This window comes from Lithobates pipiens, unplaced genomic scaffold, assembly GCF_037356315.1.
Source record: "Lithobates pipiens isolate NorthernLeopardFrog02 unplaced genomic scaffold, aLitPip1_a1.2 Scaffold_27, whole genome shotgun sequence".
Taxonomy (NCBI): domain Eukaryota; kingdom Metazoa; phylum Chordata; class Amphibia; order Anura; family Ranidae; genus Lithobates; species Lithobates pipiens.
The window spans coordinates 231,621,050-231,646,593 of NW_027507788.1; the positions used below are offsets into that span (position 1 = coordinate 231,621,050).

A 25,544-nucleotide genomic window follows, 5' to 3' on the forward strand; every position below is an offset into this window, starting at 1 on the left:
CACTGACCACTACACTATACCGTCCACTACACTGACCACTACACTATACCGTCCACTACACTGACCACTATACTATACTGTCCACTACACTATACCGTCCACTACACTGACCACTATACTATACTGTCTACTATACTGACCACTACACTATACCGTCCACTACACTGACCACTACACTATACCGTCCACTACACTGACCACTACACTATACCGTCCACTACACTATACCGTCCACTACACTGACCACTACACTATACCGTCCACTACACTATACCGTCCACTACACTGACCACTATACTATACTGTCCACTACACTGACCACTATACTATACTGTCCACTACACTGACCACTATACTATACTGTCCACTACACTGACCACTATACTATACTGTCCACTACACTGACCACTACACTATACCATCCACTACACTGACCACTACAGTATACTGTCCACTACACTATACCGTCCACTACACTATACCGTCCACTATACTATACCGTCCACTACACTATACCGTCCACTACACTATACCGTCCACTACACTGACCACTACACTATACTGTCCACTACACTGACCACTACAGTATACTGTCCACTACACTATACCGTCCACTACACTGACCACTACACTATCCACTACACTATACTGTCCACTACACTATACTGTCCACTACACTATACTGTCCACTACACTGACCACTATACTATACTGTCCACTACACTGACCACTATACTATACTGTCCACTACACTATACTGTCCACTACACTGACCACTACACTATCCTGACCACTACACTATACTGTCCACTACACTGACCACTACACTATACTGTCCACTACACTGACCACTACACTATACTGTCCACTACACTGACCACTACACTATACTGTCCACTACACTATACTGTCCACTACACTATACTGTCCACTACACTAACCACTACACTATACTGTCCACTACACTGACCACTACACTATACTGTCCACTACACTGACCACTATTCCGTCCACTATCCTGACCACTACACTGACCACTATACTATACTGACCACTACACTGACCACTATACTATACTGACCACTACACTATACTGTCCACTACACTGACCACTACACTATACTGTCCACTACACTATACTGTCCACTACACTGACCACTATACTATACTGACCACTACACTATACTGTCCACTACACTGACCACTACACTATACTGTCCACTACACTGACCACTACACTATACTGTCCACTACACTGATCACTACACTATACTGTCCACTACACTGACCATTACACTATACTGTCCTCTACACTGACCACTATACTATACTGACCACTACACTATACTGTCCACTACACTGACCACTACACTATACTGTCCTCTACACTGACCACTATACTATACCGTCCACTATCCTGACCACTATACTATACTGTCCACTACACTGACCACTATACTATACCGTCCACTATCCTGACCACTACACTATACTGTCCACTACACTGACCACTACACTATACCGTCCACTATCCTGACCACTACACTATACTGTCCACTACACTGACCACTACACTATACTGTCCACTACACTGACCACTATACTATACTGACCACTACACTATACTGTCCACTACACTGACCACTACACTATACCGTCCACTATCCTGACCACTACACTATACTGTCCACTACACTGACCACTATACTATACTGTCCACTACACTGACCACTATACTATACCGTCCACTATCCTGACCACTACACTGCACACCCCCAACTCAAACCAGGACCCCCCAGACGTCCCCCAAACCAGGACTCCCCCAGAGGTTCCCCAAACCAGGACCCCCCCAGAGGTCCCCCAAACCAAACCAGAACACCCCCAACTCAAACCAGGACCCCCAAGACGTCACCCAAACCAGGACTCCCCCAGAGGTCCCCCAAACCAAACCAGAACACCCCCAACTCAAACCAGGGCCCCCCCAGAGGTCCCCCAAACCCAAACCAGGACCCCCCCAGAGGTTCCCCAAACCAAACCAGAACACCCCCAACTCAAACCAGGACCCCCAAGACGTCACCCAAACCAGGACTCCCCCAGAGGTCCCCCAAACCAAACCAGAACACCCCCAACTCAAACCAGGGCCCCCCCAGAGGTCCCCCAAACCCAAACCAGGACCCCCCCAGAGGTTCCCCAAACCAAACCAGAACACCCCCAACTCAAACCAGGACCCCCCAGAGGTCCCCCAAACCCAAACCAGGACCCCCCCAGAGGTTCCCCAAACCAAACCAGAACACCCCCAACTCAAACCAGGACCCCCCAGAGGTCCCCCAAACCCAAACCAGGACCCCCCCAGAGGTTCCCCAAACCCAAACGGATTGTACAACGATGGGGGATGGTACAACGATGGGGGGTGGGGGATGGTACAATGATGGGGGGTGGTACAATGATGGGGGGGTGGTACAATGATGGGGGATGGTACAATGATGGGGGATGGTACAATGATGGGGGGTGGGGGATGGTACAATGATGGGGGGTGGGGGATGGTACAATGATGGGGGGTGGTACAATTATGGGGGGTGGGGGGTGGTACAATTATGGGGGGTGGGGGATGGTACAATGATGGGGGGTGGGGGATGGTACAATGATGGGGGGTGGTACAATGATGGGGGGTGGGAGATGGTACAATGGTGGGGGATGGTACAATTATGGGGGATGGTACAATGATGGGGGGTGGGGGATGGTACAATGATGGGGGGTGGGGGATGGTACAATGATGGGGGGTGGGGGATGGTACAATGATAGGGGGTGGGGGATGGTACAATGATGGGGGGTGGGGGATGGTACAATGATGGGGGGTGGGGGATGGTATAATGATGGGGGTTGGGGGATGGTACAATGGTGGGGGATGGTACAATGATGGGGGGTGGGGGATGGTACAATGATGGGGTGGGGGATGGTACAATGATGGGGGGTGGGGGATGGTACAATGATGGGGGGTGGGGGATGGTACAATGATGGGGGATGGTACAATGGTGGGGGGTGGGGGATGGTACAATGATGGGGGGTGAGGGATGGTACAATGATGGGGGGTGGGGGATGGTACAATGATGGGGGGTGGTACAATTATGGGGGGTGGGGGGTGGTACAATTATGGGGGGTGGGGGATGGTACAATGATGGGGGGTGGGGGATGGTACAATGATGGGGGGTGGTACAATGATGGGGGGTGGGAGATGGTACAATGGTGGGGGATGGTACAATTATGGGGGATGGTACAATGATGGGGGGTGGGGGATGGTACAATGATGGGGGGTGGGGGATGGTACAATGATGGGGGGTGGGGGATGGTACAATGATAGGGGGTGGGGGATGGTACAATGATGGGGGGTGGGGGATGGTACAATGATGGGGGGTGGGGGATGGTATAATGATGGGGGTTGGGGGATGGTACAATGGTGGGGGATGGTACAATGATGGGGGGTGGGGGATGGTACAATGATGGGGTGGGGGATGGTACAATGATGGGGGGTGGGGGATGGTACAATGATGGGGGGTGGGGGATGGTACAATGATGGGGGATGGTACAATGGTGGGGGGTGGGGGATGGTACAATGATGGGGGGTGAGGGATGGTACAATGATGGGGGGTGGGGGATGGTACAATGATGGGGGGTGGGGGGTGGTACAATGATGGGGGGTGGGGGATGGTACAATGATGGGGGATGGTACAATGGTGGGGGATGGTACAATGATGGGGGGTGGGGGATGGTACAATGATGGGGGGTGGGGGATGGTACAATGATGGGGGATGGTACAATGATGGGGGATGGTACAATGGTGGGGGATGGTACAATGATGGGGGGGTGGGGGATGGTACAATGATGGGGGATGGTACAATGATGGGGGGTGGGGGATGGTACAATGATGGGGGATGGTACAATGATGGGGGGTGGGGTATATATATATATATAAATCTCTAGGGAGAACTCACCAGCTGCACTTCTTCCTCCGATCTGTAGAGGGAGCCCATCCCGCTCCTCTCGGTGGTATGAGACCGGAAGTGACGTGGAGGAGCGGAGCTGAGGCCCGGAAGTCAGTGCAGAGTCCCGGGGGTCGGCGGAGGATCGCGGTGTCGGTGCGGAGGAGGTCGGTAGGCGGTTTTGCGGCTCCCGGGTGGGGGAGGGGATGGTTCGGCTCGGACAGAGGGTATGACGTCATCACAGCCCCTCTAGGGGATCATGCAGAACTCCGCCCACATCTTTGAGGGGGAGGGGTCACTGGAGCCCCTGTAGTGTCACAGTTTGCTGCCTATCACAGGATGCTGCGGAAGTGACGTTGTTGCGTACTGCGCATGCGCGATGCGTTCCAACCACTCGCGCCGTGCGTTCCAACATAGTTTCGGTGTAGTGTCACAGTTTGATGCCTATCACAGGATGGTGCGGAAGTGACGTTGTTGCGTACTGCGCATGCGCGATGCGCTCCAAACGCTCGCGCCGTGCGTTCCAACATAGTTTCGGCAATACAGTTCAGCGAAACCATCACATAATGTTACGGAAGTGATGTTACACACAACACAAACACGGGCCACGTTGTTGCGTACTGCGCATGCGCGATGCGTTCCAAACACTTGCGCCGTGCGTTCCAACATAGTTTCGGCAATACAGTTCAGCGAAACCATCACATAATGTTACGGAAGTGAAGTTACACACAACACAAACACTGGGCCGTTCGTTACAACACTAATACTTCCCTTGTTACCTAGTAGGTTTTGCATTGCTGGGACTTGTAGTGCCTATCCTGAGCTACATGCTTCAATGTTCAGTGTCCTCATCCCTATCCCCATGCTTCAATGTTCAGTGTCCATCCTTATCCCCGAGCTTCAATGTTCAGTGTCCTCATCCCTATCCCCCTGCTTCAATGTTCAGTGTCCTCATCCTTATCCCCGAGCTTCAATGTTCAGTGTCCTCATCCCTATCCCCATGCTTCAATGTTCAGTGTCCTCATCCCTATCCCCGAGCTTCAATGTTCAGTGTCCTCATCCTTATCCCTGAGCTTCAATGTTCAGTGTCCTCATCCCTATCCCCCTGCTTCAATGTTCAGTGTCCTCATCCTTATCCCTGAGCTTCAATGTTCAGTGTCCTCATCCCTATCCCCGAGCTTCAATGTTCAGTGTCCTCATCCCTATCCCCCTGCTTCAATGTTCAGTGTCCTCATCCCTATCCCCGAGCTTCAATGTTCAGTGTCCATCCTTATCCCTGTGCTTCAATGTTCAGTGTCCTCATCCCTATCCGCAAGCTTCAATGTTCAGTGTCCTCATCCTTATCCCCATGCTTCGATGTTCAGTGTCCTCATCGAAGCAGGGGGATAAGGATGAGGACACTGAACATTGAAGCTCGCGGATAGGGATGAGGACACTGAACATTGAAGCAGGGGGATAGGGATGAGGACACTGAACATTGAAGCTCGGGGATAAGGATGAGGACACTGAACATTGAAGCAGGTGGATAGGGATGAGGACACTGAACATTGAAGCTCAGGGATAAGGATGAGGACACTGAACATTGAAGCACAGGGATAAGGATGAGGACACTGAACATTGAAGCTCGCGGATAGGGATGAGGACACTGAACATTGAAGCATGGGGATAGGGATGAGGACACTGAACATTGAAGCACAGGGATAAGGATGAGGACACTGAACATTGAAGCTCGCGGATAGGGATGAGGACACTGAACATTGAAGCATGGGGATAGGGATGAGGACACTGAACATTGAAGCACGGGGATAAGGATGGACACTGAACATTGAAGCTCGGGGATAAGGATGAGGACACTGAACATTGAAGCACGGGGATAAGGATGGACACTGAACATTGAAGCATGGGGATAGGGATGAGGACACTGAACATTGAAGCATGTAGCTCAGGATAGGCACTACAAGTCCCAGCAATGCAAAACCTACTAGGTAACAAGGGAAGTATTAGTGTTGTAACGAACGGCCCAGTGTTTGTGTTGTGTGTAACTTCACTTCCGTAACATTATGTGATGGTTTCGCTGAACTGTATTGCCGAAACTATGTTGGAACGCACGGCGCGAGCGTTTGGAGCGCATCGCGCATGCGCAGTACGCAACAACGTCACTTCCGCACCATCCTGTGATAGGCATCAAACTGTGACACTACATCGGCAATACAGTTCAGCGAAACCATCACATAATGTTACGGAAGTGACGTTACACACAACACAAACACTGGGCCGTGCGTCACAACACTAATACTTCCCTTGTTACCTAGTAGGTTTTGCATTGCTGGGACTTGTAGTGCCTATCCTGAGCTACATGCTTCAATGTTCAGTGTCCTCATCCTTATCCCCGTGCTTCAATGTTCAGTGTCCTCATCCTTATCCCCGTGCTTCAATGTTCAGTGTCCTCATCCCTATCCGCGAGCTTCAATGTTCAGTGTCCTCATCCCTATCCCCGAGCTTCAATGTTCAGTGTCCTCATCCTTATCCCCGAGCTTCAATGTTCAGTGTCCTCATCCTTATCCCTGTGCTTCAATGTTCAGTGTCCTCATCCCTATCCCCCTGCTTCAATGTTCAGTGTCTTCATCCTTATCCCCGAACTTCAATGTTCAGTGTCCTCATCCCTATCCCCGAGCTTCAATGTTCAGTGTCCTCATCCCTATCCGCAAGCTTCAATGTTCAGTGTCCTCATCCTTATCCCTGTGCTTCAATGTTCAGTGTCCTCATCCCTATCCCCGAGCTTCAATGTTCAGTGTCCTCATCCCTATCCCCGAGCTTCAATGTTCAGTGTCCTCATCCTTATCCCTGTGCTTCAATGTTCAGTGTCCTCATCCCTATCCCCATGCTTCAATGTTCAGTGTCCTCATCCTTATCCCTGTGCTTCAATGTTCAGTGTCCTCATCCCTATCCCCATGCTTCAATATTCAGTGTCCTCATCCCTATCCGCAAGCTTCAATGTTCAGTGTCCTCATCCTTATCCCTGTGCTTCAATGTTCAGTGTCCTCATCCTTATCCCCGAGCTTCAATGTTCAGTGTCCTCATCCTTATCCCCGAGCTTCAATGTTCAGTGTCCTCATCCTTATCCCCGAGCTTCAATGTTCAGTGTCCTCATCCTTATCCCCGAGCTTCAATGTTCAGTGTCCTCATGCTTATCCCCGAGCTTCAATGTTCAGTGTCCTCATCCCTATCCGCAAGCTTCAATGTTCAGTGTCCTCATCCCTATCCGCAAGCTTCAATGTTCAGTGTCCTCATCCTTATCCCGAGCTTCAATGTTCAGTGTCCTCATCCCTATCCCCCTGCTTCAATGTTCAGTGTCCTCATCCCTATCCGCGAGCTTCAATGTTCAGTGTCCTCATCCTTATCCCCCTGCTTCGATGAGGACACTGAACATCGAAGCATGGGGATAAGGATGAGGACACTGAACATTGAAGCACGGGGATAAGGATGAGGACACTGAACATTGAAGCATGTAGCTCAGGATAGGCACTACAAGTCCCAGCAATGCAAAACCTACTAGGTAACAAGGGAAGTATTAGTGTTGTGACGCACGGCCCAGTGTTTGTGTTGTGTGTAACGTCACTTCCGTAACATTATGTGATGGTTTCGCTGAACTGTATTGCCGAAACTATGTTGGAACGCACGGCGCGAGTGTTTGGAACGCATCGCGCATGCGCAGTACGCAATTTCTGGCGGCAACGACCCTTCCGTAGCATGCTGTGATAGGCAGCAAACTGTGACACTACACCCCGCCCCCTCATCATTGGGATTTCCTGTTTGTGATCCGCCTTCTCTGATAGGGTGACGGCCGATCGATGGGAACCAATCACAGGAGGGGGGAGGAGCCAAGGTGATTGTTCAGTGATGAAGAATCGGACCTCTCCGGTCACAGCCGCTCTACTAACAGTCCGATGTTAGTCCACCCCCCCCCTCCAACACTCAGATCAGTGCTCTCCACCATTGGTGGATGGGGAGTTCTATCAGATTGCCGACCCCCATCACATCCCAAGTGACCTTCCCCCAAAACACCCCCACCGCGCACAGGGTGTACCAACATGGCCTCCGCCACCTTCCTACCTCGGGGTGTACCAACATGGCCTCCGCCACCTTCCTACCTCGGGGTGTACCAACATGGCCTCCGCCACCTTCCTACCTCGGGGTGTACCAACATGGCCTCCGCCACCTTCCTCCCCCCCCCCCCGGTTGGGGGAGTGTCACCTTGGCACGCCCCAATCCTCCCCTCCCCCCTCTCCTCACTGTGATCTTCGCCGATGTCCCATCATATATGGTCCCCCATCAGATAGTGTCCTCTGTGTACTGCACATGCGCAGTACACAGCAACGCAGATTCAGAAAATATCCGAGGATGAACGGCGCCTGCGCACTGAGTCCAGGTTCACCCCCCACCATCCAAGTGGACATCGAGCAGGAATATAAAAGAGCCGAGTGCAGCGAGGCGGAGCCCGAAGCGCAGCGAACGGCCCTCTAATATCGGCAGCCCTATGTCCACTTGGATGGTGGGGCACCACCTCCACTCACCGCGCAGGCGCCGTTCAGCTTCAGAGATTTTCCGAAGCTTCTTCTGCCCCGTACTGCGCATGCGCACTACGGGGCGGACACTATATGATGGCCGGACACTATCTGCCAGAACACCGGTCACAGAGCGGAATATTCCGGGCTGTAGTGACAATGTCCTCCTGTGATAGGCGGCGTCACGTCACATTCGGCTACCCGCTGGAGTGCGCATGCGCAACGCCGCCATATGCGTTCCAACAGTGTTATAAGACGACTCCCACAGAGCCCCTCCCTACACACCGCGCAATTATAATCTGAGACTGGATGGGGGCGGGGCCTGGACTCAGGGGTGTGGCCACAAAATTCTGCACAAGCGCAGATCGCTACAGTGTTGAAAAGCATATGGCAACGTCGCGCATGCGCACTCCAGCGGGTAGCCGAATGTGACGTGACAACAGCACACTGACCATCTCCTGTACCATGTCTGCAGTCTCTGATCATCTCCTGTACCATGTCTGCAGTCCCTGATCATCTCCTGTACTATGTCTGCAGTCTCTGATCATCTCCTGTACTATGTCTGCAGTCTCTGATCATCTCCTGTATTATGTCTGCAGTCTCTGATCATCTCCTGTACTATGTCTGCAGTCTCTGATCATCTCCTGTACTATGTCTGCAGTCTCTGATCATCTCCTGTACCATGTCCGCAGTCTCTGATCATCTCCTGTACTATGTCTGCAGTCTCTGATCATCTCCTGTACCATGTCTGCAGTCTCTGATCATCTCCTGTACTATGTCTGCAGTCTCTGATCATCTCCTGTACTATGTCTGCAGTCTCTGATCATCTCCTGTACCATGTCCGCAGTCTCTGATCATCTCCTGTACTATGTCTGCAGTCTCTGATCATCTCCTGTACCATGTCTGCAGTCTCTGATCATCTCCTGTACCATGTCTGCAGTCTCTGATCATCTCCTGTACCATGTCTGCAGTCCCTGATCATCTCCTGTACTATGTCTGCAGTCCCTGATCATCTCCTGTACTATGTCTGCAGTCCCTGATCATCTCCTGTACTATGTCTGCAGTCTCTGATCATCTCCTGTACCATGTCTGCAGTCTCTGATCATCTCCTGTATTATGTCTGCAGTCTCTGATCATCTCCTGTACTTTGTCTGCAGTCTCTGATCATCTCCTGTACTTTGTCTGCAGTCTCTGATCATCTCCTGTACTTTGTCTGCAGTCTCTGATCATCTCCTGTACTTTGTCTGCAGTCTCTGATCACCTCCTGTACCATGTCTGCAGTCTCTGATCATCTCCTGTACTGTGTCTGCAGTCTCTGATCATCTCCTGTATTATGTCTGCAGTCTCTGATCATCTCCTGTACTGTGTCTGCAGTCCCTGATCATCTCCTGTACTATGTCTGCAGTCTCTGATCATCTCCTGTACTATGGCTGCAGTCTCTGATCATCTCCTGTACTATGGCTGCAGTCTCTGATCATCTCCTGTACTATGTCTGCAGTCTCTGATCATCTCCTGTACTATGTCTGCAGTCTCTGATCATCTCCTGCACCATGTCTGCAGTCTCTGATCATCTCCTGTACCATGTCTGCAGTCTCTGATCATCTCCTGTACTATAAAATTGGGGTATCCCCGCGCTACCATATACAGATCTCACTATATACTCGGGGTGGGTTGCAGCAGAACACCGACAGTGGTATAAACCCTACCACTGAAAAATTTGTGACAAAAGTCAAATAAGTGATGTTGCGCTCCCTTAAAGTGAGTAAACAACTCTCAACTGCATATAAAGTTACATATACCAATATTATAAATCCAACTGTCGTGTCGGACCGTAGTCCGTAAATAAAGTGTCAAAATGCTAAATAATAAGCTAAGTATATAATATAAAGTGTCCAAGTGCTTAATAAAAGTCACATTAAATCTAAAGTGCCTAATAATTACATACACAGTTACATAAAACTCTACAGTAGTGTGGACTCATCTAACGTGATCAGGAGTGGTCCGTAAATGAAGTGTCAAATACTACAAATTGCATAAAAAATAAATAAAAAACATTTACACAATAGGAGTGTACAGTGTCTCCAAAAATCGCATACACCAGTGAGAATATGTCATGCACGTAAACTAATTACTCCAAAGACATTGCAAACTGTATTAATAATAACATAAACGTGAATCACACAGTGCAATTAAAATATAAAAACGAAAGAAAAGAGAAAATAACAGTCTCTTAGACAGCATATAAAGTGTCACGTGCTTTATATAGTGCTTCTCCAGGTATAAGGTGCCAGATAAACCCGTGTAGATACACTCCTGTGCCTCTTCAGTGTCCCACACGTATCAAATGAAATGGCCCCTTACCTTACTGCTGTAAGGCAAACAGCAAAAAACAGGGATCTCAGGCTATCCAGGTGGTGTACCCCTACTTCCAGGTTATGGAAACTGTCCCCACATCAGTTAATACAAATGGCAGGATCTCATAAAAACAAGAAAGGGGAGGGCTCCAATGGTGGAGTACATAAGCACTTTTATTATAACTCAAAATAAAAACAGTGGAGAGGTACTCACAAACGACAAACAGGTAATTCACAGAAAATTAATCCAGCGTTCCGTTCGTATCTCGGACGCTACTTCCGGTATCCTAATTCCTCCTATTCCGACGCGTATCGTCATGTGTCACATGACTTCATCAGGGAAATAACTTAATTAAATAAATTTCCCTGATGAAGTCATGTGACACATGACGATACGCGTCGGAATAGGAGGAATTGGGACACCGGAAGTAGCGTCCGAGATACGAACGGAACGCTGGATTAATTTTCTGTGAATTACCTGTTTGTCGTTTGTGAGTACCTCTCCACTGTTTTTATTTTGAGTTATAATAAAAGTGCTTATGTACTCCACCATTGGAGCCCTCCCCTTTCTTGTTTTTATGAGATCCTGCCATTTGTATTAACTGATGTGGGGACAGTTTCCATAACCTGGAAGTAGGGGTACACCACCTGGATAGCCTGAGATCCCTGTTTTTTGCTGTTTGCCTTACAGCAGTAAGGTAAGGGGCCATTTCATTTGATACGTGTGGGACACTGAAGAGGCACAGGAGTGTATCTACACGGGTTTATCTGGCACCTTATACCTGGAGAAGCACTATATAAAGCACGTGACACTTTATATGCTGTCTAAGAGACTGTTATTTTCTCTTTTCTTTCGTTTTTATATTTTAATTGCACTGTGTGATTCACGTTTATGTTATTATTAATACAGTTTGCAATGTCTTTGGAGTAATTAGTTTACGTGCATGACATATTCTCACTGGTGTATGCGATTTTTGGAGACACTGTACAATCCTATTGTGTAAATGTTTTTTATTTATTTTTTATGCAATTTGTAGTATTTGACACTTCATTTACGGACCACTCCTGATCACGTTAGATGAGTCCACACTACTGTAGAGTTTTATGTAACTGTGTATGTAATTATTAGGCACTTTAGATTTAATGTGACTTTTATTAAGCACTTGGACACTTTATATTATATACTTCGCTTATTATTTAGCATTTTGACACTTTATTTACGGACTACGGTCCGACACGACAGTTGGATTTATAATATTGGTATATGTAACTTTATATGCAACTTTGTATGCAGTTGAGAGTTGTTTACTCACTTTAAGGGAGCGCAACATCACTTATTTGATTTTCATCTCCTGTATTATGTCTGCAGTCTCTGGTCATCTCCTGTACTATGTCTGCAGTCTCTGGTCATCTCCTGTACTATGTCTGCAGTCTCTGGTCATCTCCTGTACTATGTCTGCAGTCTCTGATCATCTCCTGTACTATGTCTGCAGTCTCTGATCATCTCCTGTACTATGTCTGCAGTCTCTGGTCATCTCCTGTACTATGTCTGCAGTCTCTGATCATCTCCTGTACTATGTCTGCAGTCTCTGATCATCTCCTGTACTATGTCCGCAGTCTTTGATCATCCCCTGTATTATGATCATGGGCGATCATACTCCTCCCATCCTTCCTATCTTAGTTGGGGGGGGGGGCTTATAAATGAAAGGGGCCATACAGAAAGATTGTGGGCGGGGCTCTCAGGGTGACATTTGCATCAATCACATGAGTGGGGGAGGGGTGATCGGGGAACATGCCCTTCATCTTTCCACTTCTTTTATAGATCTCCAGAAATGTCCCGGAGGAGGGCGGAGCCAGCCCAGAGCTCCACCCACAACTACACCAAACAGGAGGAGTCTGAGGATGAGAGTAACACTGACCTGGAACCAACCAATCCCCACAAAGGTACGACCCCCCCCCCATCTAATTATTCTCTCCGCCCCCCCCCCCCCCCGTGTATGGGGGTGGGAGGTATGTACATGAGGGGTGTGGAGTGTATGGAGGTGGGAGGTATGTACATGAGGGGTGTGGAGTGTACGGAGGTGGGAGGTATGTACATGAGGGGTGTGGAGTGTATGGAGATGGGAGGTATGTACATGAGGGGTGTGGAGTGTACGGAGGTGGGAGGTATGTACATGAGAGGTGCAGAGTGTATGGAGGTGGGAGATATGTACATGAGGGGTGTGGAGTGTATGGAGGTGGGAGGTATGTACATGAGGGGTGCGGAGTGTATGGAGGTGGGAGGTATGTACATGAGGGGTGTGGAGTGTATGGAGGTGGGAGGTATGTACATGAGAGGGGTGTGGAGTGTATGGAGGTGGGAGGTATGTACATGAGGGGTGCGGAGTGTATGGGGGTTGGGCAGTATCAAATACATGACTGGTCACTGATACATTAGTCACCAGGGGCAGATAATTTACCCCTTTGTGGTGCATTAGTGACCCCAGTGTCGGTGTCGGTGTTTATGAACCTTTCATGGTGCACCAAATAGGGGTTAATTGGCACTGACACTGGTGTCACTAATGCAGCTGGCGGGTTCAGCAGCGGCTGCCAGCTCCACCTCCACGGCGATCCTTTACCAGTCCGACCCGCTCACCCTGCCAGCTTGGGGACACTGACCGGGGACATTCCCTCCCATCCTCCCACGCACAAATCAGGCAAATGAGGCGGCCGCGAGGCCCCCGGGAGCGCGAGGCCTTAGGCAAACGCCTTTTGTGCCTAATTAGAGAGCCGCCTCTGCCTTCACTGACATCATCCCATTGGTAGGTGTTTGTAGAGTCGGGGTACACCGTTCTTATTTATTGGGAACACTGTGTACTCATTTCCCCTTTTAATTCTCAGAATTTCCCGTCAGAGGAAGAAGGTGAGGGCACCAAATCCAGAGAGCGGGTTGTCTGTCCTTCCCCTTGAAATGGTTTCTGCTTTCGGTATCATTTCACATTGATGTCATCTTTGGATTTGGTGCCACCCCCACCATCTGTTCACTGCTGTACTAACATCAAATTAGTAGAACGTCTTTCACAAATGTAACTTTCTCTTTTCATGTTCTAACATCACACATGTTTGGCCTGATTGTTCTATATACAATATATACAGCAGCTATTCTCAGCTAGGGTTGCTCCAGAGGTTGCCTGGACTTTCTTGAGCTGTGGTTGGTTGACCTCCCATCTGATAGTGTTTGCATAGTTTTGGGTCCAGTGCCACTTCACACGGCCATCAGCATGACGCCAACGATCTTTAAGGTGGTCTGTAAATGTGGCATTCTGTAGGAAGGACATTCTTTCCACTGACCACCGGTGTAGGAAGGACATTCTTTCCACTGACCACCAGTGTAGGAAGGACTTTCTTTCCACTGACCACCAGTGTAGGAAGGACTTTCTTTCCACTGACCACCAGTGTAGGAAGGACATTCTTTCCACTGACTACCAGTGTAGGAAGGACATTCTTTCCACTGACTACCAGTGTAGGAAGGACTTTCTTTCCACTGACCACCAGTGTAGGAAGGACACTCTTTCCACTGACCACCAGTGTAGGAAGGACTTTCCACTGACCACCAGTGTAGGAAGGACTTTCTTTCCACTGACCACCAGTGTAGGAAGGACTTTCCACTGACCACCAGTGTAGGCCAGAGTCCAGTAACTGGATTGGGTAGTCAGCCAGGCCAGAGTCCAGTAACTGGATTGGGTAGTCAGCCAGGCCAGAGTCCAGTAACTGGATTGGGTAGTCAGCCAGGCCAGAGTCCAGTAACTGGATTGGGTAGTCAGCCAGGCCAGAGTCCAGTAACTGGATTGGGTAGTCAGCCAGGCCAGAGTCCAGTAACTGGATTGGGTAGTCAGCCAGGCCAGAGTCCAGTAACTGGATTGGGTAGTCAGCCAGGCCAGAGTCCAGTAACTGGATTGGGTAGTCAGCCAGGCCAGAGTCCAGTAACTGGATTGGGTAGTCAGCCAGGCCAGAGTCCAGTAACTGGATTGGGTAGTCAGCCAGGCCAGAGTCCAGTAACTGGATTGGGTAGTCAGCCAGGCCAGAGTCCAGTAACTGGATTGGGTAGTCAGCCAGGCCAGAGTCCAGTAACTGGATTGGGTAGTCAGCCAGGCCAGAGTCCAGTAACTGGATTGGGTAGTCAGCCAGGCCAGAGTCCAGTAACTGGATTGGGTAGTCAGCCAGGCCAGAGTCCAGTAACTGGATTGGGTAGTCAGCCAGGCCAGAGTCCAGTAACTGGATTGGGTAGTCAGCCAGGCCAGAGTCCAGTAACTGGATTGGGTAGTCAGCCAGGCCAGAGTCCAGTAACTGGATTGGGTAGTCAGCCAGGCCAGAGTCCAGTAACTGGATTGGGTAGTCAGCCAGGCCAGAGTCCAGTAACTGGATTGGGTAGTCAGCCAGGCCAGAGTCCAGTAACTGGATTGGGTAGTCAGCCAGGCCAGAGTCCAGTAACTGGATTGGGTAGTCAGCCAGGCCAGAGTCCAGTAACTGGATTGGGTAGTCAGCCAGGCCAGAGTCCAGTAACTGGATTGGGTAGTCAGCCAGGCCAGAGTCCAGTAACTGGATTGGGTAGTCAGCCAGGCCAGAGTCCAGTAACTGGATTGGGTAGTCAGCCAGGCCAGAGTCCAGTAACTGGATTGGGTAGTCAGCCAGGCCAGAGTCCAGTAACTGGATTGGGTAGTCAGCCAGGCCAGAGTCCAGTAACTGGATTGGGTAGTCAGCCAGGCCAGAGTCCAGTAACTGGATTGGGTAGTCAGCCAGGCCAGAGTCCAGTAACTGGATTGGGTAGTCAGCCAGGCCAGAGTCCAGTAACTGGATTGGGTAGTCAGCCAGGCCAGAGTCCAGTAACTGGATTGGGTAGTCAGCCAGGCCAGAGTCCAGTAACTGGATTGGGTAGTCAGCCAGGCCAGAGTCCAGTAACTGGATTGGGTAGTCAGCCAGGCCAGAGTCCAGTAACTGGATTGGGTAGTCAGCCAGGCCAGAGTCCAGTAACTGGATTGGGTAGTCAGCCAGGCCAGAGTCCAGTAACTGGATTGGGTAGTCAGCCAGGCCAGAGTCCAGTAACTGGATTGGGTAGTCAGCCAGGCCAGAGTCCAGTAACTGGATTGGGTAGTCAGCCAGGCCAGAGTCCAGTAACTGGATTGGGTAGTCAGCCAGGCCAGAGTCCAGTAACTGGATTGGGTAGTCAGCCAGGCCAGAGTCCAGTAACCGGATTGGGTAGTCAGCCAGGCCAGAGTCCAGTAACCGGATTGGGTAGTCAGCCAGGCCAGAAGTCAGGGATACAAGTAGAGGGACAGCAAGCAGGATAAGGAGCCAGAAGGGATGTCAGCAAAGCCTGACTTTAACCACTTGACCACGGGGCACTTAAACACCCTTAATAACCAGACCAATTTTCAGCTTTCGGTGCTCTCACATTTTGAATGACAATTACTCAGTCATGCAACACTGGACCTATATGAAATTTTTGTCCTTTTTTTCACACAGATAGAGCTTTCTTCTGGTGGTATTTAATCACCGCTCGGTTTTTTATTTTTTGTGCTATAAAAGAAAAAATACAGAAAATTCTGTAAAAAAATTAATTTTTCTTTGATTCTGTTATAAAATTTAGCAGATTAGTAATTTTTTCTTCATAAATTTTGGCCACAATTTATACTACTACATATCTTTGGTAAAAATAAGTACAAATTGGTGGATATTATTTGGTCTTTGTGAAAGTTATAGAGTCCACAAGCTGTGGTGCCAATATCTAAAAATTGATCACACCTGAAGTACTGACGGCCTATTTCAATTCTTGAGACCCCAACATGTCAGAAAATTACAAATATCCCCCAAATGACCCCTTTTTGGAAAGAAGACATTCCAAGGTATTTAGTAAGAGGCATGATGAGGTTTTTGAAGTTGTAATTTTTTCCCACAATTCTTTGCAAAATCAAGTTTTTTTTTTACTTATTTTTTCACAAAATTGTCATATTATCAGTTTATTTCTCACACACAGCATATGCATACCACAACTTACACCCCAAAACACATTTTGCCATTACTCCCGAGTACGGCGATACCACATGTGTGAGACTTTTACACAGTGTGGCCACATACAGAGGCCCAACATGCAGGGAGCGCCATCAGGCGTTCTGGAGCACCCAGGACAATTCTGACATTTCTCTCCTACATGTAAAAATCATCATTTATTTGCTAGAAAATTACATAGAACCCCAAAACATTATATATGTTTTTTTTAGCAAACACCCTGGAGAATACAATGGTGGTCGTTGCAACTTTTTATCTTGCACGGTATTTGCGCAGCAATTTTTCGAATGCTTTTTTTTGGAAAAAAAACAGTTTTGTGCTTAAAAAAAAAAAACACAGTAAAGTTAGCCCAATTTTTGCATAATGTGAAAGATGAAGTTATGCTGAGTAAATAGATACCCAACATGTCACTCTTCAAAATTGCACACGCTCGTGGAATGGCGCCAAATGTCGCTACTTAAAAATCCCCATAGGCCACGCTTTACATTTTTTTTACTGGTTATATGTTTTGAGTTACAGAGGAGGTCTAGGGCTAGAATTATTGCTCTCGCTCTAACGTTCGCAGCGATACCTCACATGTCTGGTTTGAACACCGTTTTCATATGTGGGCGGGACTTACGGATGCGTTCGCTTCTGCATGTGAGCACATGGGGACAGGGGCGCTTTAAAAAAAATAAAAATAATTTATTGTTCATTTATTTTAGTTTGACATTTTTTTCCCCCCAAAATTTATTTTTTGATCACTTTTACTCCTATTACAAGTAATGTAAACATTCCTTGTAATAGGAATATGGCATGACAGGTCCTCTTTACAGTGAGATATGAGGTCAATAAGACCCCGCATCTCACCTCTAAGCTGGGAAGCCTGAAAAAAAAAAAGATTCTGGCTTTGATCGTATTGGCGAGTCGGTAGAAGCACCGGAGGGCGGCGGGAGGGGGGGGGATGTCTATGGCTGGGTATTGCAGGGTATCTCCGATTATGGCTGGGTATCTCCGGGTATGGCAATTTATGGCAGGGTATTGCAGAGTATTGGCTGGAATTGTACTGCAGAGTATTGGCGGGTGTTGCAGAGTATTGGCGGGTGTTGCAGAGTATTGACGGGGCGTTGCAGAGTATTGACGGGGCGTTGCAGAGTATTGGCGGGGCGTTGCAGAGTATTGGCGGGGCGTTGCAGAGTATTGGCGGGGCGTTGCAGAGTATTGGCGGGGCGTTGCAGAGTATTGGCGGGGCGTTGCAGAGTATTGGCGGGGCGTTGCAGAGTAATGGCGGGGCGTTGCAGAGTAATGGCGGGGCGTTGCAGAGTAATGGCGGGGCGTTGCAGAGTAATGGCGGGGCGTTGCAGAGTAATGGCGGGGCGTTGCAGAGTATTTGCGGGCGTTGCAGAGTATTTGCGGGGTGTTGCAGAGTAATGGCAGGGTATTGCAGAGTATTAGCTGGTATTGCAGAGTATTGCAGGGTGTTGCAGAGTAATGGCAGGGAATTGAGGGGTAAAATTTCGGTGAGCAGCGATGTGGGCACTGCAGATGCAGTCCACAGCGCTGCTGACACCGATCTCTTCCCCCTCTCTGTACCGATCGGTACAGAGAGGGGGAGGGAGGAACCGGCGTCATAACATGACGCCGGTTTGTTTACAAGGGATCACTCCGTCTTTGACGCGATGAGCGGCCGTTTACCGTGATGCAGACCCGGCGGTCGCGGATGCTCTCGAGTGCGCGCCCCAGGGGTCGAGAGCGGAATTCTGGGAGGACGTCCTATGACGGCCTCCCAGAGTTAAACAACCGCCCTGTAGCCGTCATTTGGCTATGGGCCAGTTGTTAAGTGGTTAAACAGAAACGCAGGAGATGGTTTCTTGTGATGTGACCAAGGCGAAGGCAGGAATGAAGAGACCTGCAGATCTTTAAGTAGGCGGGACTGACGAGCACATCCACAACAGCTGCTAAACTGTGGAGAGAGATGAGAGCTGCCAATTATCTGACAGCTGAGCGGCCAGCTCAGAGAAGGAAGGGCTGACCAGCCCTGACAATCAGGCCCCAGACTACACTCCATGTATATATATATATATATATATATATATACACACAGCCTGTACCTGCAAACATTATACCTGTTGTCATAATATGACTCATTTACAGAGACTAGACTTGGGGTGTTTCCTATCGCTATCCCATGGCTGAAGGGTGGTGAATAGGGATGAGCCAAACACCCCCCGGTTCTGTTTGCACCAGAACTTGCAAACGGACCGATAGTTTGCGCAAACTTTCAAACCCCGTTACAGTCTATGGGACTCGAACGTGAGAAATCAAAAGTGTGAATTTTAAGGCCGGGTTCACACTGCTGCGGGGGGAGATCCGGATGTGATTCGCACCGCACTGCAGTGCAAATCACATCCGATCTCCGTTGCGATGCGAGTTCAGCCATACAGATAGTATGGCTGAATTCGCATCGCTCCCGCAGCAAACTCGCACGGGACCCTTTTTTTGGCCCGCAATAGAATCGGATCGCATGCGATCCGATTCCTGTGTGAGTCTGCAGATCGCACTGCGATATGCGGACGGAACTGGGGGTGTCATTAACATATCATTGACACTCCCAGCCGTCCGCATAGGGCAGTGTGAACTGCCGGCGGGAGGTGTGCGATGCGGGAAAACGCCGCGGATTCGCGGCGTTCCCGCATCGCTATAGTGTGAACCTGGCCTAAAGGCTAATATGCAAGTTATTGTCCTAAAAAAAGGGTTTGAGGACCCGGGTCCTGCCCCAGGGTACATGTATTAATGCAACATTTTTAAAAATGGCTGTTTTTTCAGGAGCAGTGATTTTAATGACGCTTAAAGTGAAAAAATAAAAGTGAAACATTCCTTTAAATATCATGCCTGGGGGGTGTCTATAGTATGCCTGTAAAGTGGCCTGTGTTTCCCGTGTTTAGAACTGACCCTGCACAAAATGACATTTCTAAAGGAATAAAAGTCATTTAAAACTGCTTGCGGCTTTAATGTAATGTCTGGTCCCCAGGGGCGGACTGACCATTAGGGCGCTCGGGCACTGCCCGAGGGCCCGGGGCCAGCAGGGGGCCCCATGAGAGGCTCCTGGTAGTCTGTGTTGATCATGGAGCCCAATGCTGTAACAAGTTCCAGCACTGAGCTCCGGTATCTGGTCCGACAGGGGCACGCTAGCGTGAGCACTCAGAGTCAGGACACCTCCCCCACATGTGTTGCAGGTTGCCCGGGTTCCCCACGCAGCGATCTTTCCTTTCCAGCACTAACAGCCGACACTGGCATCTCTCCCCACTGAGCCTGCACACATCACACAGAGAGAGCTCACAGAGGATCCTCCTTGGCTCCGGTGTACACAGACAGGAGGTGGGAGGAGCCGGGGAGGAAAGACATCCACTGCAAGAGCTGTGCTGGTCATCTGCGGTGTGTATATAGTTTGATAGGGGAGGGGGACACACTTTGACTGTCCCAGTAACCAAGAAAGGGGGGGGGGTCAGGATGCATACACTGAGAAGTGATGGTGGGGGTAGTTTTAGGAGAGCAGCGAACTTGTGCTGCAAGGTGGTGTGATGTGGGGAGATTTCAAATCCGATCCCCCTATTAGGACAAGTTCTTTACCCAATCCCAATCCAAAAGTATCCCGCAGCACATATCCTGTTACACTCTCCCAAATCAAAGAGATGCTGCTTGCCTCTTGTCCCAGGACCCCCTCTCTGCTGTCATCCAGGACCCCCCTCTCTGCTGTCATCCAGGACCCCCCCTCTCTGCTGTCATCCAGGACCCCCCCTCTCTGCTGTCATCCAGGACCCCCCCTCTCTGCTGTCATCCAGGACCCCCCTCTCTGCTGTCATCCAGGACCCCCCTCTCTGCTGTCATCCAGGACCCCCCTCTCTGCTCTCATCCAGGACTCCCCCTCTCTGCTCTCATCCAGGACTCCCCCTCTCTGCTCTCATCCAGGACCCCCCCTCTCTGCTCTCATCCAGGACCCCCCCTCTCTGCTCTCATCCAGGACCCCCCCTCTCTGCTCTCATCCAGGACCCCCCCTCTCTGCTCTCATCCAGGACCCCCCTCTCTGCTGTCATCCAGGACCCCCCTCTCTGCTCTCATCCAGGACCCCCCCTCTCTGCTGTCATCCAGGACCCCCCCTCTCTGCTGTCATCCAGGACCCCCCTCTCTGCTGTCATCCAGGACCCCCCCTCTCTGCTCTCATCCAGGACCCCCCTCTCTGCTGTCATCCAGGACCCCCCTCTCTGCTGTCATCCAGGACCCCCCTCTCTGCTGTCATCCAGGACCCCCCCTCTCTGCTCTCATCCAGGACCCCCCCTCTTTGCTCTCATCCAGGACCCCCCCTCTCTGCTGTCATCCAGGACCCCCCCTCTCTGCTGTCATCCAGGACCCCCCCTCTCTGCTCTCATCCAGGACCCCCCCTCTCTGCTCTCATCCAGGACCCCCCCTCTCTGCTCTCATCCAGGACCCCCCCTCTCTGCTCTCATCCAGGACCCCCCCTCTCTGCTCTCATCCAGGACCCCCCCTCTCTGCTCTCATCCAGGACCCCCCCTCTCTGCTCTCATCCAGGACCCCCCCTCTCTGCTCTCATCCAGGACCCCCCCTCTCTGCTCTCATCCAGGACCCCCCCTCTCTGCTCTCATCCAGGACCCCCCCTCTCTGCTCTCATCCAGGACCCCCCCTCTCTTCTCTCATCCCAGGACCCCTTTCTGTTCTCATCCCAGGAACCCTCTCTGCTTTAATCCCAGGACCCCCTCTCTGCTTTAATCCCAGGACCCCCTCTCTGCTCTCATCCCAGGAACCCTCTCTGCTCTCATCTCAGGGCCCCCTCTCTGCTCTCATCCCAGGACCCCCCTCTCTGCTCTAATCCCAGGACCCCCCTCTCTGCTCTCATCTTAGGACCCCCTCTCTGCTCTCATCTTAGGACCCCCTCTCTGCTCTCATCCCAGGGCCCCCTCTCTGCTCTCATCCCAGGGCCCCCTCTCTGCTCTCATCCCAGGGCCCCCTCTCTGCTCTCATCTCAGGACCCCTCTCTGCTCTAATCCCAGGACCCCCTCTCTGCTCTCATCTCAGGACCCCTCTCTGCTCTCATCTCAGGACCCCCTCTCTGCTCTCATCTCAGGACCCCCTCTCTGCTCTCATCTCAGGACCCCCTCTCTGCTCTAATCCCAGGGCCCCCTCTCTGCTCTAATCCCAGGGCCCCCTCTCTGCTCTGATCCCAGGACCCCCTCTCTGCTCTGATCCCAGGACCCCCTCTCTGCTCTGATCCCAGGACCCCCTCTCTGCTCTGATCCCAGGACCCCCTCTCTGCTCTGATCCCAGGACCCCCTCTCTGCTCTGATCCCAGGACCCCCTCTCTGCTCTCATCCCAGGGCCCCCTTTCTGCTCTCATCCCAGGACCCCCTCTCTGCTCTCATCCCATGGGCCCATCTCTGTCCTTATCTCAGGAGTCCCTCTCTGTCCTCATACCAGGTGTCCCCTAAACACCAACTCTGATAGGAGGCGCAGGACAGTTAGGGATTGTCTACATTCACAGTTTGGGGGTGGTAAAACCTCATAGTTGAGCCCTGTTTTTTTTTCTCACCCCCAACCATACCCTTTTCAACTGTAGTGGCCAGGGGTTTACACATGTTGCATTTGCAGCAGGAATTATACACCCTGTCACACTTAGCTGGTGTAGTGCCTGCCAAGTGTAACCCATTCAAGTGAATGCTCTGCAAAAGGCCGTGCAACCTTGTGCAGTACAGCGAAAAAAAGGGTTAAGATTTGTATTGCCTCTTCATCACCTGCTTTAACCACTTGGATCCCACACTAGCATGCTGCAACTTCGTGCATTGCACAAAGTTGCTAGGTGTTTGCAGAGTGGTCCTATTTACTTGAATGGGTCAAAATCACCCACCAAAAGCAACAGGAGGTATAATTCCTGCTGCAGCGTGTGTACATCCTTAAAATGGAAGTAAACCCTTCCAAACAACTTTGACCTACAGGTAAGCCTAGATTAAGGCTTACCTGTAGGTCCAAGTAATATCTCCTAAACCTATATGGTTTAGGAGATATTTGCCCGAAAATGGGCACCGCTGTCTACGGCGCATGCGCCGTAGACAGCGGCGCGCAGGCGCACTAAATGCGGCAAGTCCAAGAATGGATTTGCCAAATTTGTCTACTCCCGTGCGCATGCGCGGGAGTGACGTCATCGCGGCTCCGGCGAATGGCAGCGTCGGAGCTCCGAGACGCGACTCCCGTGCGCATGCGCGGGAGTGACGTCATCGCGGCTTGTCCGCTGTCATTCGTCGGAGCTGCGAGAGACGCCACAACCAAGATGGATGCGGCGGACTACAGGTGACAGCGGCGACTTCGCTGGCTCCTGTGTCAGGTAAGTGACACATAATGAGCTACTATGCGATGCATAGTAGTCCATTATGCTTTACCTTTGCAGGGAAAAAAAGAGGAAGTAAACCCATCAGGGTTTACTTCCTCTTTAAGCCCCGTACACACGAGAGGACTTATGTCCGACAGACTTCCGAAGGAGTTCTGCCGGAGTTCTGCCGGAGTTCCGACAGAGTTCTGACGGACTTTTCGACTGAGCGGACTTGGCCACACACAATCACACCAAACTCAGACGGATTCGAACGTGATGATGTACGACTGGACTAAAATAAGGAAGTTCATAGCCAGTAGCCAATAGCTGCCCTAGCGTCAGTTTTAGTCCGTCGGAATAGCACACACACGAGCGGATTTTTCGGTAGGAACTGGGTCTGGCGGAGTTCCGTTGGAAAAATTTGAAGCATGTTTCATTTCTAAAGTCCGTCAGACTTTTGCGAATCAAAAGTCCGTTGCAGCCCCACACACGATCGAATAGTCTGACGGACTCATTCCGTCTGACTTTGGATGTTGAAAAGTCCGCTCGTGTGTACGCGGCATTAGCTGCAGCCACTGTAGCTAAAGGGGGAAGGGACTAATGTATGTAATGTGGGCGCCGTGCAATAAGAAGTTGGTGTTTTCTGTGGTTTGCGTACAGACAGGGACACAGGGGGCCCCATGATCTCCTATTGCCCGGGGGCCCCATAAGTTGTCAGTCCGCACCTGCTGGTCACGGCAATATGGATGAAAATCATTGAGAACAAAGGCATGGGTGCCCCGCCCCCAAGCCCATTACCAGTCCCTTTGGGTCTTGTATGGACATTAAGGAGAACCCCGCACCCAAATTATAAAAAGGAAAGGCCTGAGGCCCCCAGGCCCTATATACTCAGAACAGCAGTATACAGGCGGTCCAAACAAGACAGGGACTGTGTAGGTTTGTTATTAAGTAGAATCTGTTTGTAATTTTTAACTGGTACATTTTTAAAGTGTAGCTCCAGCCAAAAAATCTATTTTTAAGCTTTTTGGGAAACATAGGGAAGGGTTATCACTCCTGTATAATTTGTTTTGCTGTCTGTGCGCAGCTGTTCAGAAGATTTCACCTCACTTTCTGTCCCAATGACAATTGGATTGTTAAAATTTGTGTTTTTTTGTGAAACGAGGAACTCTTACAGGAGAGAATTTCCCTTCCTAGGGGTAGATTTCCTCTCACTTCCTGTTGTCTCCTTCTGTTTGGAAGTAGGAGTTGTTTGTAAGTTGGATGTTTGAAAGTAGGGGCCTTCCCTATATACTCAAAATATAAACGCAAAAATGTGGGCCTTAGGTGTTGGTGTTGCCACAACACTGTAATCCCTCACAGTTACTCTGGGTGGCGCAGGAACGGGCCCTGCTGTGAAATATTAGATCAAGAATTGTAATTACATGCCTCTGTTGAACAGGGGCAGAAAAATTGGGCCTTAGGCACTGGTGCCACAACACTGCAACCCCTTACAGATACTCTAGTTGGGGCGCAGGAATGAGCCCTGCTGCAAAGTATTGCATCAAAAATTGGCCTGTGGCCAATTATGGCTCTCTTCGCTGACGGCGCTGTGATTGGCCAAAGCATGCGGGTCATCGTGCATGCTTGGCCAATCATCAGCCAGCAATGCACTGCTATGACGCAGTGCATTATGGGCCGTGACACGCCGCTCTAATTTGGCACCAACGGACCATAATGTTCGATCTTCCTCTTGAAATGGAAGCTCATCCCTAGTGGTGAAGTATGGGGCAAGATTCCTCACCCTGCTGCCATTCCTCATTATATTTCTTAGAAAAAAGAAGAAAAAAAAACACATACAAAGACAATTAAGGTGCGACCAATCTTTATTGGAGATAAATCTATAGATGGAAATGATTGTTGGGCTTCGGAGAACATCGGAGATCAGTGACGGTTGTCCTAGGACTCCTCAAAGGCAGGGCTTTTTACACTAAGCCTAAACCTTAAGATGATTCAGAGGAAGGCGAAAACCCCCCCGGCCAGATGGGCTCCAAGGGGGGGGGAAATTCCTTCCTGACCCCCTAAGGCGATCGGATTGTCCCTGAATCATCAGTCTAGGGTGCCCAGTTCATCTCATATAGAGAAAAAAACATACATAGAACCATACAGAACATATGTATTGCAGGTATGTATGCAATAAAACACACCTACCTGCTTGTTCACAATCATATTTGGGGATCATTCAGAATATATGCATTGAGCATCCGCACAG

General features: G+C 50.1%; 1 protein-coding gene and 1 long non-coding RNA gene across 6 annotated transcripts in view; one reads left to right on the forward strand and one right to left on the reverse strand.

The window, feature by feature from the left end:
* Positions 1-4,126, reverse strand: part of LOC143934632 (uncharacterized) — a 55,989-nt gene extending 51,863 nt beyond the window's left edge. For both annotated transcript variants that reach the window (XR_013263317.1, XR_013263316.1), the window contains exon 1: positions 3,990-4,126. This is a non-coding gene — a long non-coding RNA (uncharacterized LOC143934632). The remainder of the gene's footprint in view (positions 1-3,989) is intronic.
* Positions 4,032-25,544, forward strand: part of LOC143934630 (uncharacterized) — a 43,868-nt gene continuing 22,355 nt past the window's right edge. Inside the window, exons 1-2 of one of the 4 annotated variants that reach the window (XM_077458388.1) lie at positions 4,032-4,090; positions 12,719-12,840. In XM_077458388.1, the coding sequence (XP_077314514.1) occupies positions 4,047-4,090; positions 12,719-12,840 (166 nt within the window). In that variant the 5' untranslated portion in view covers positions 4,032-4,046. Of the gene's footprint in view, positions 4,145-7,759; positions 7,927-12,718; positions 12,841-25,544 lie in introns of those variants that run through there. The other 3 variants (XM_077458387.1, XM_077458389.1, XM_077458390.1) reach the window with 3 other exon arrangements.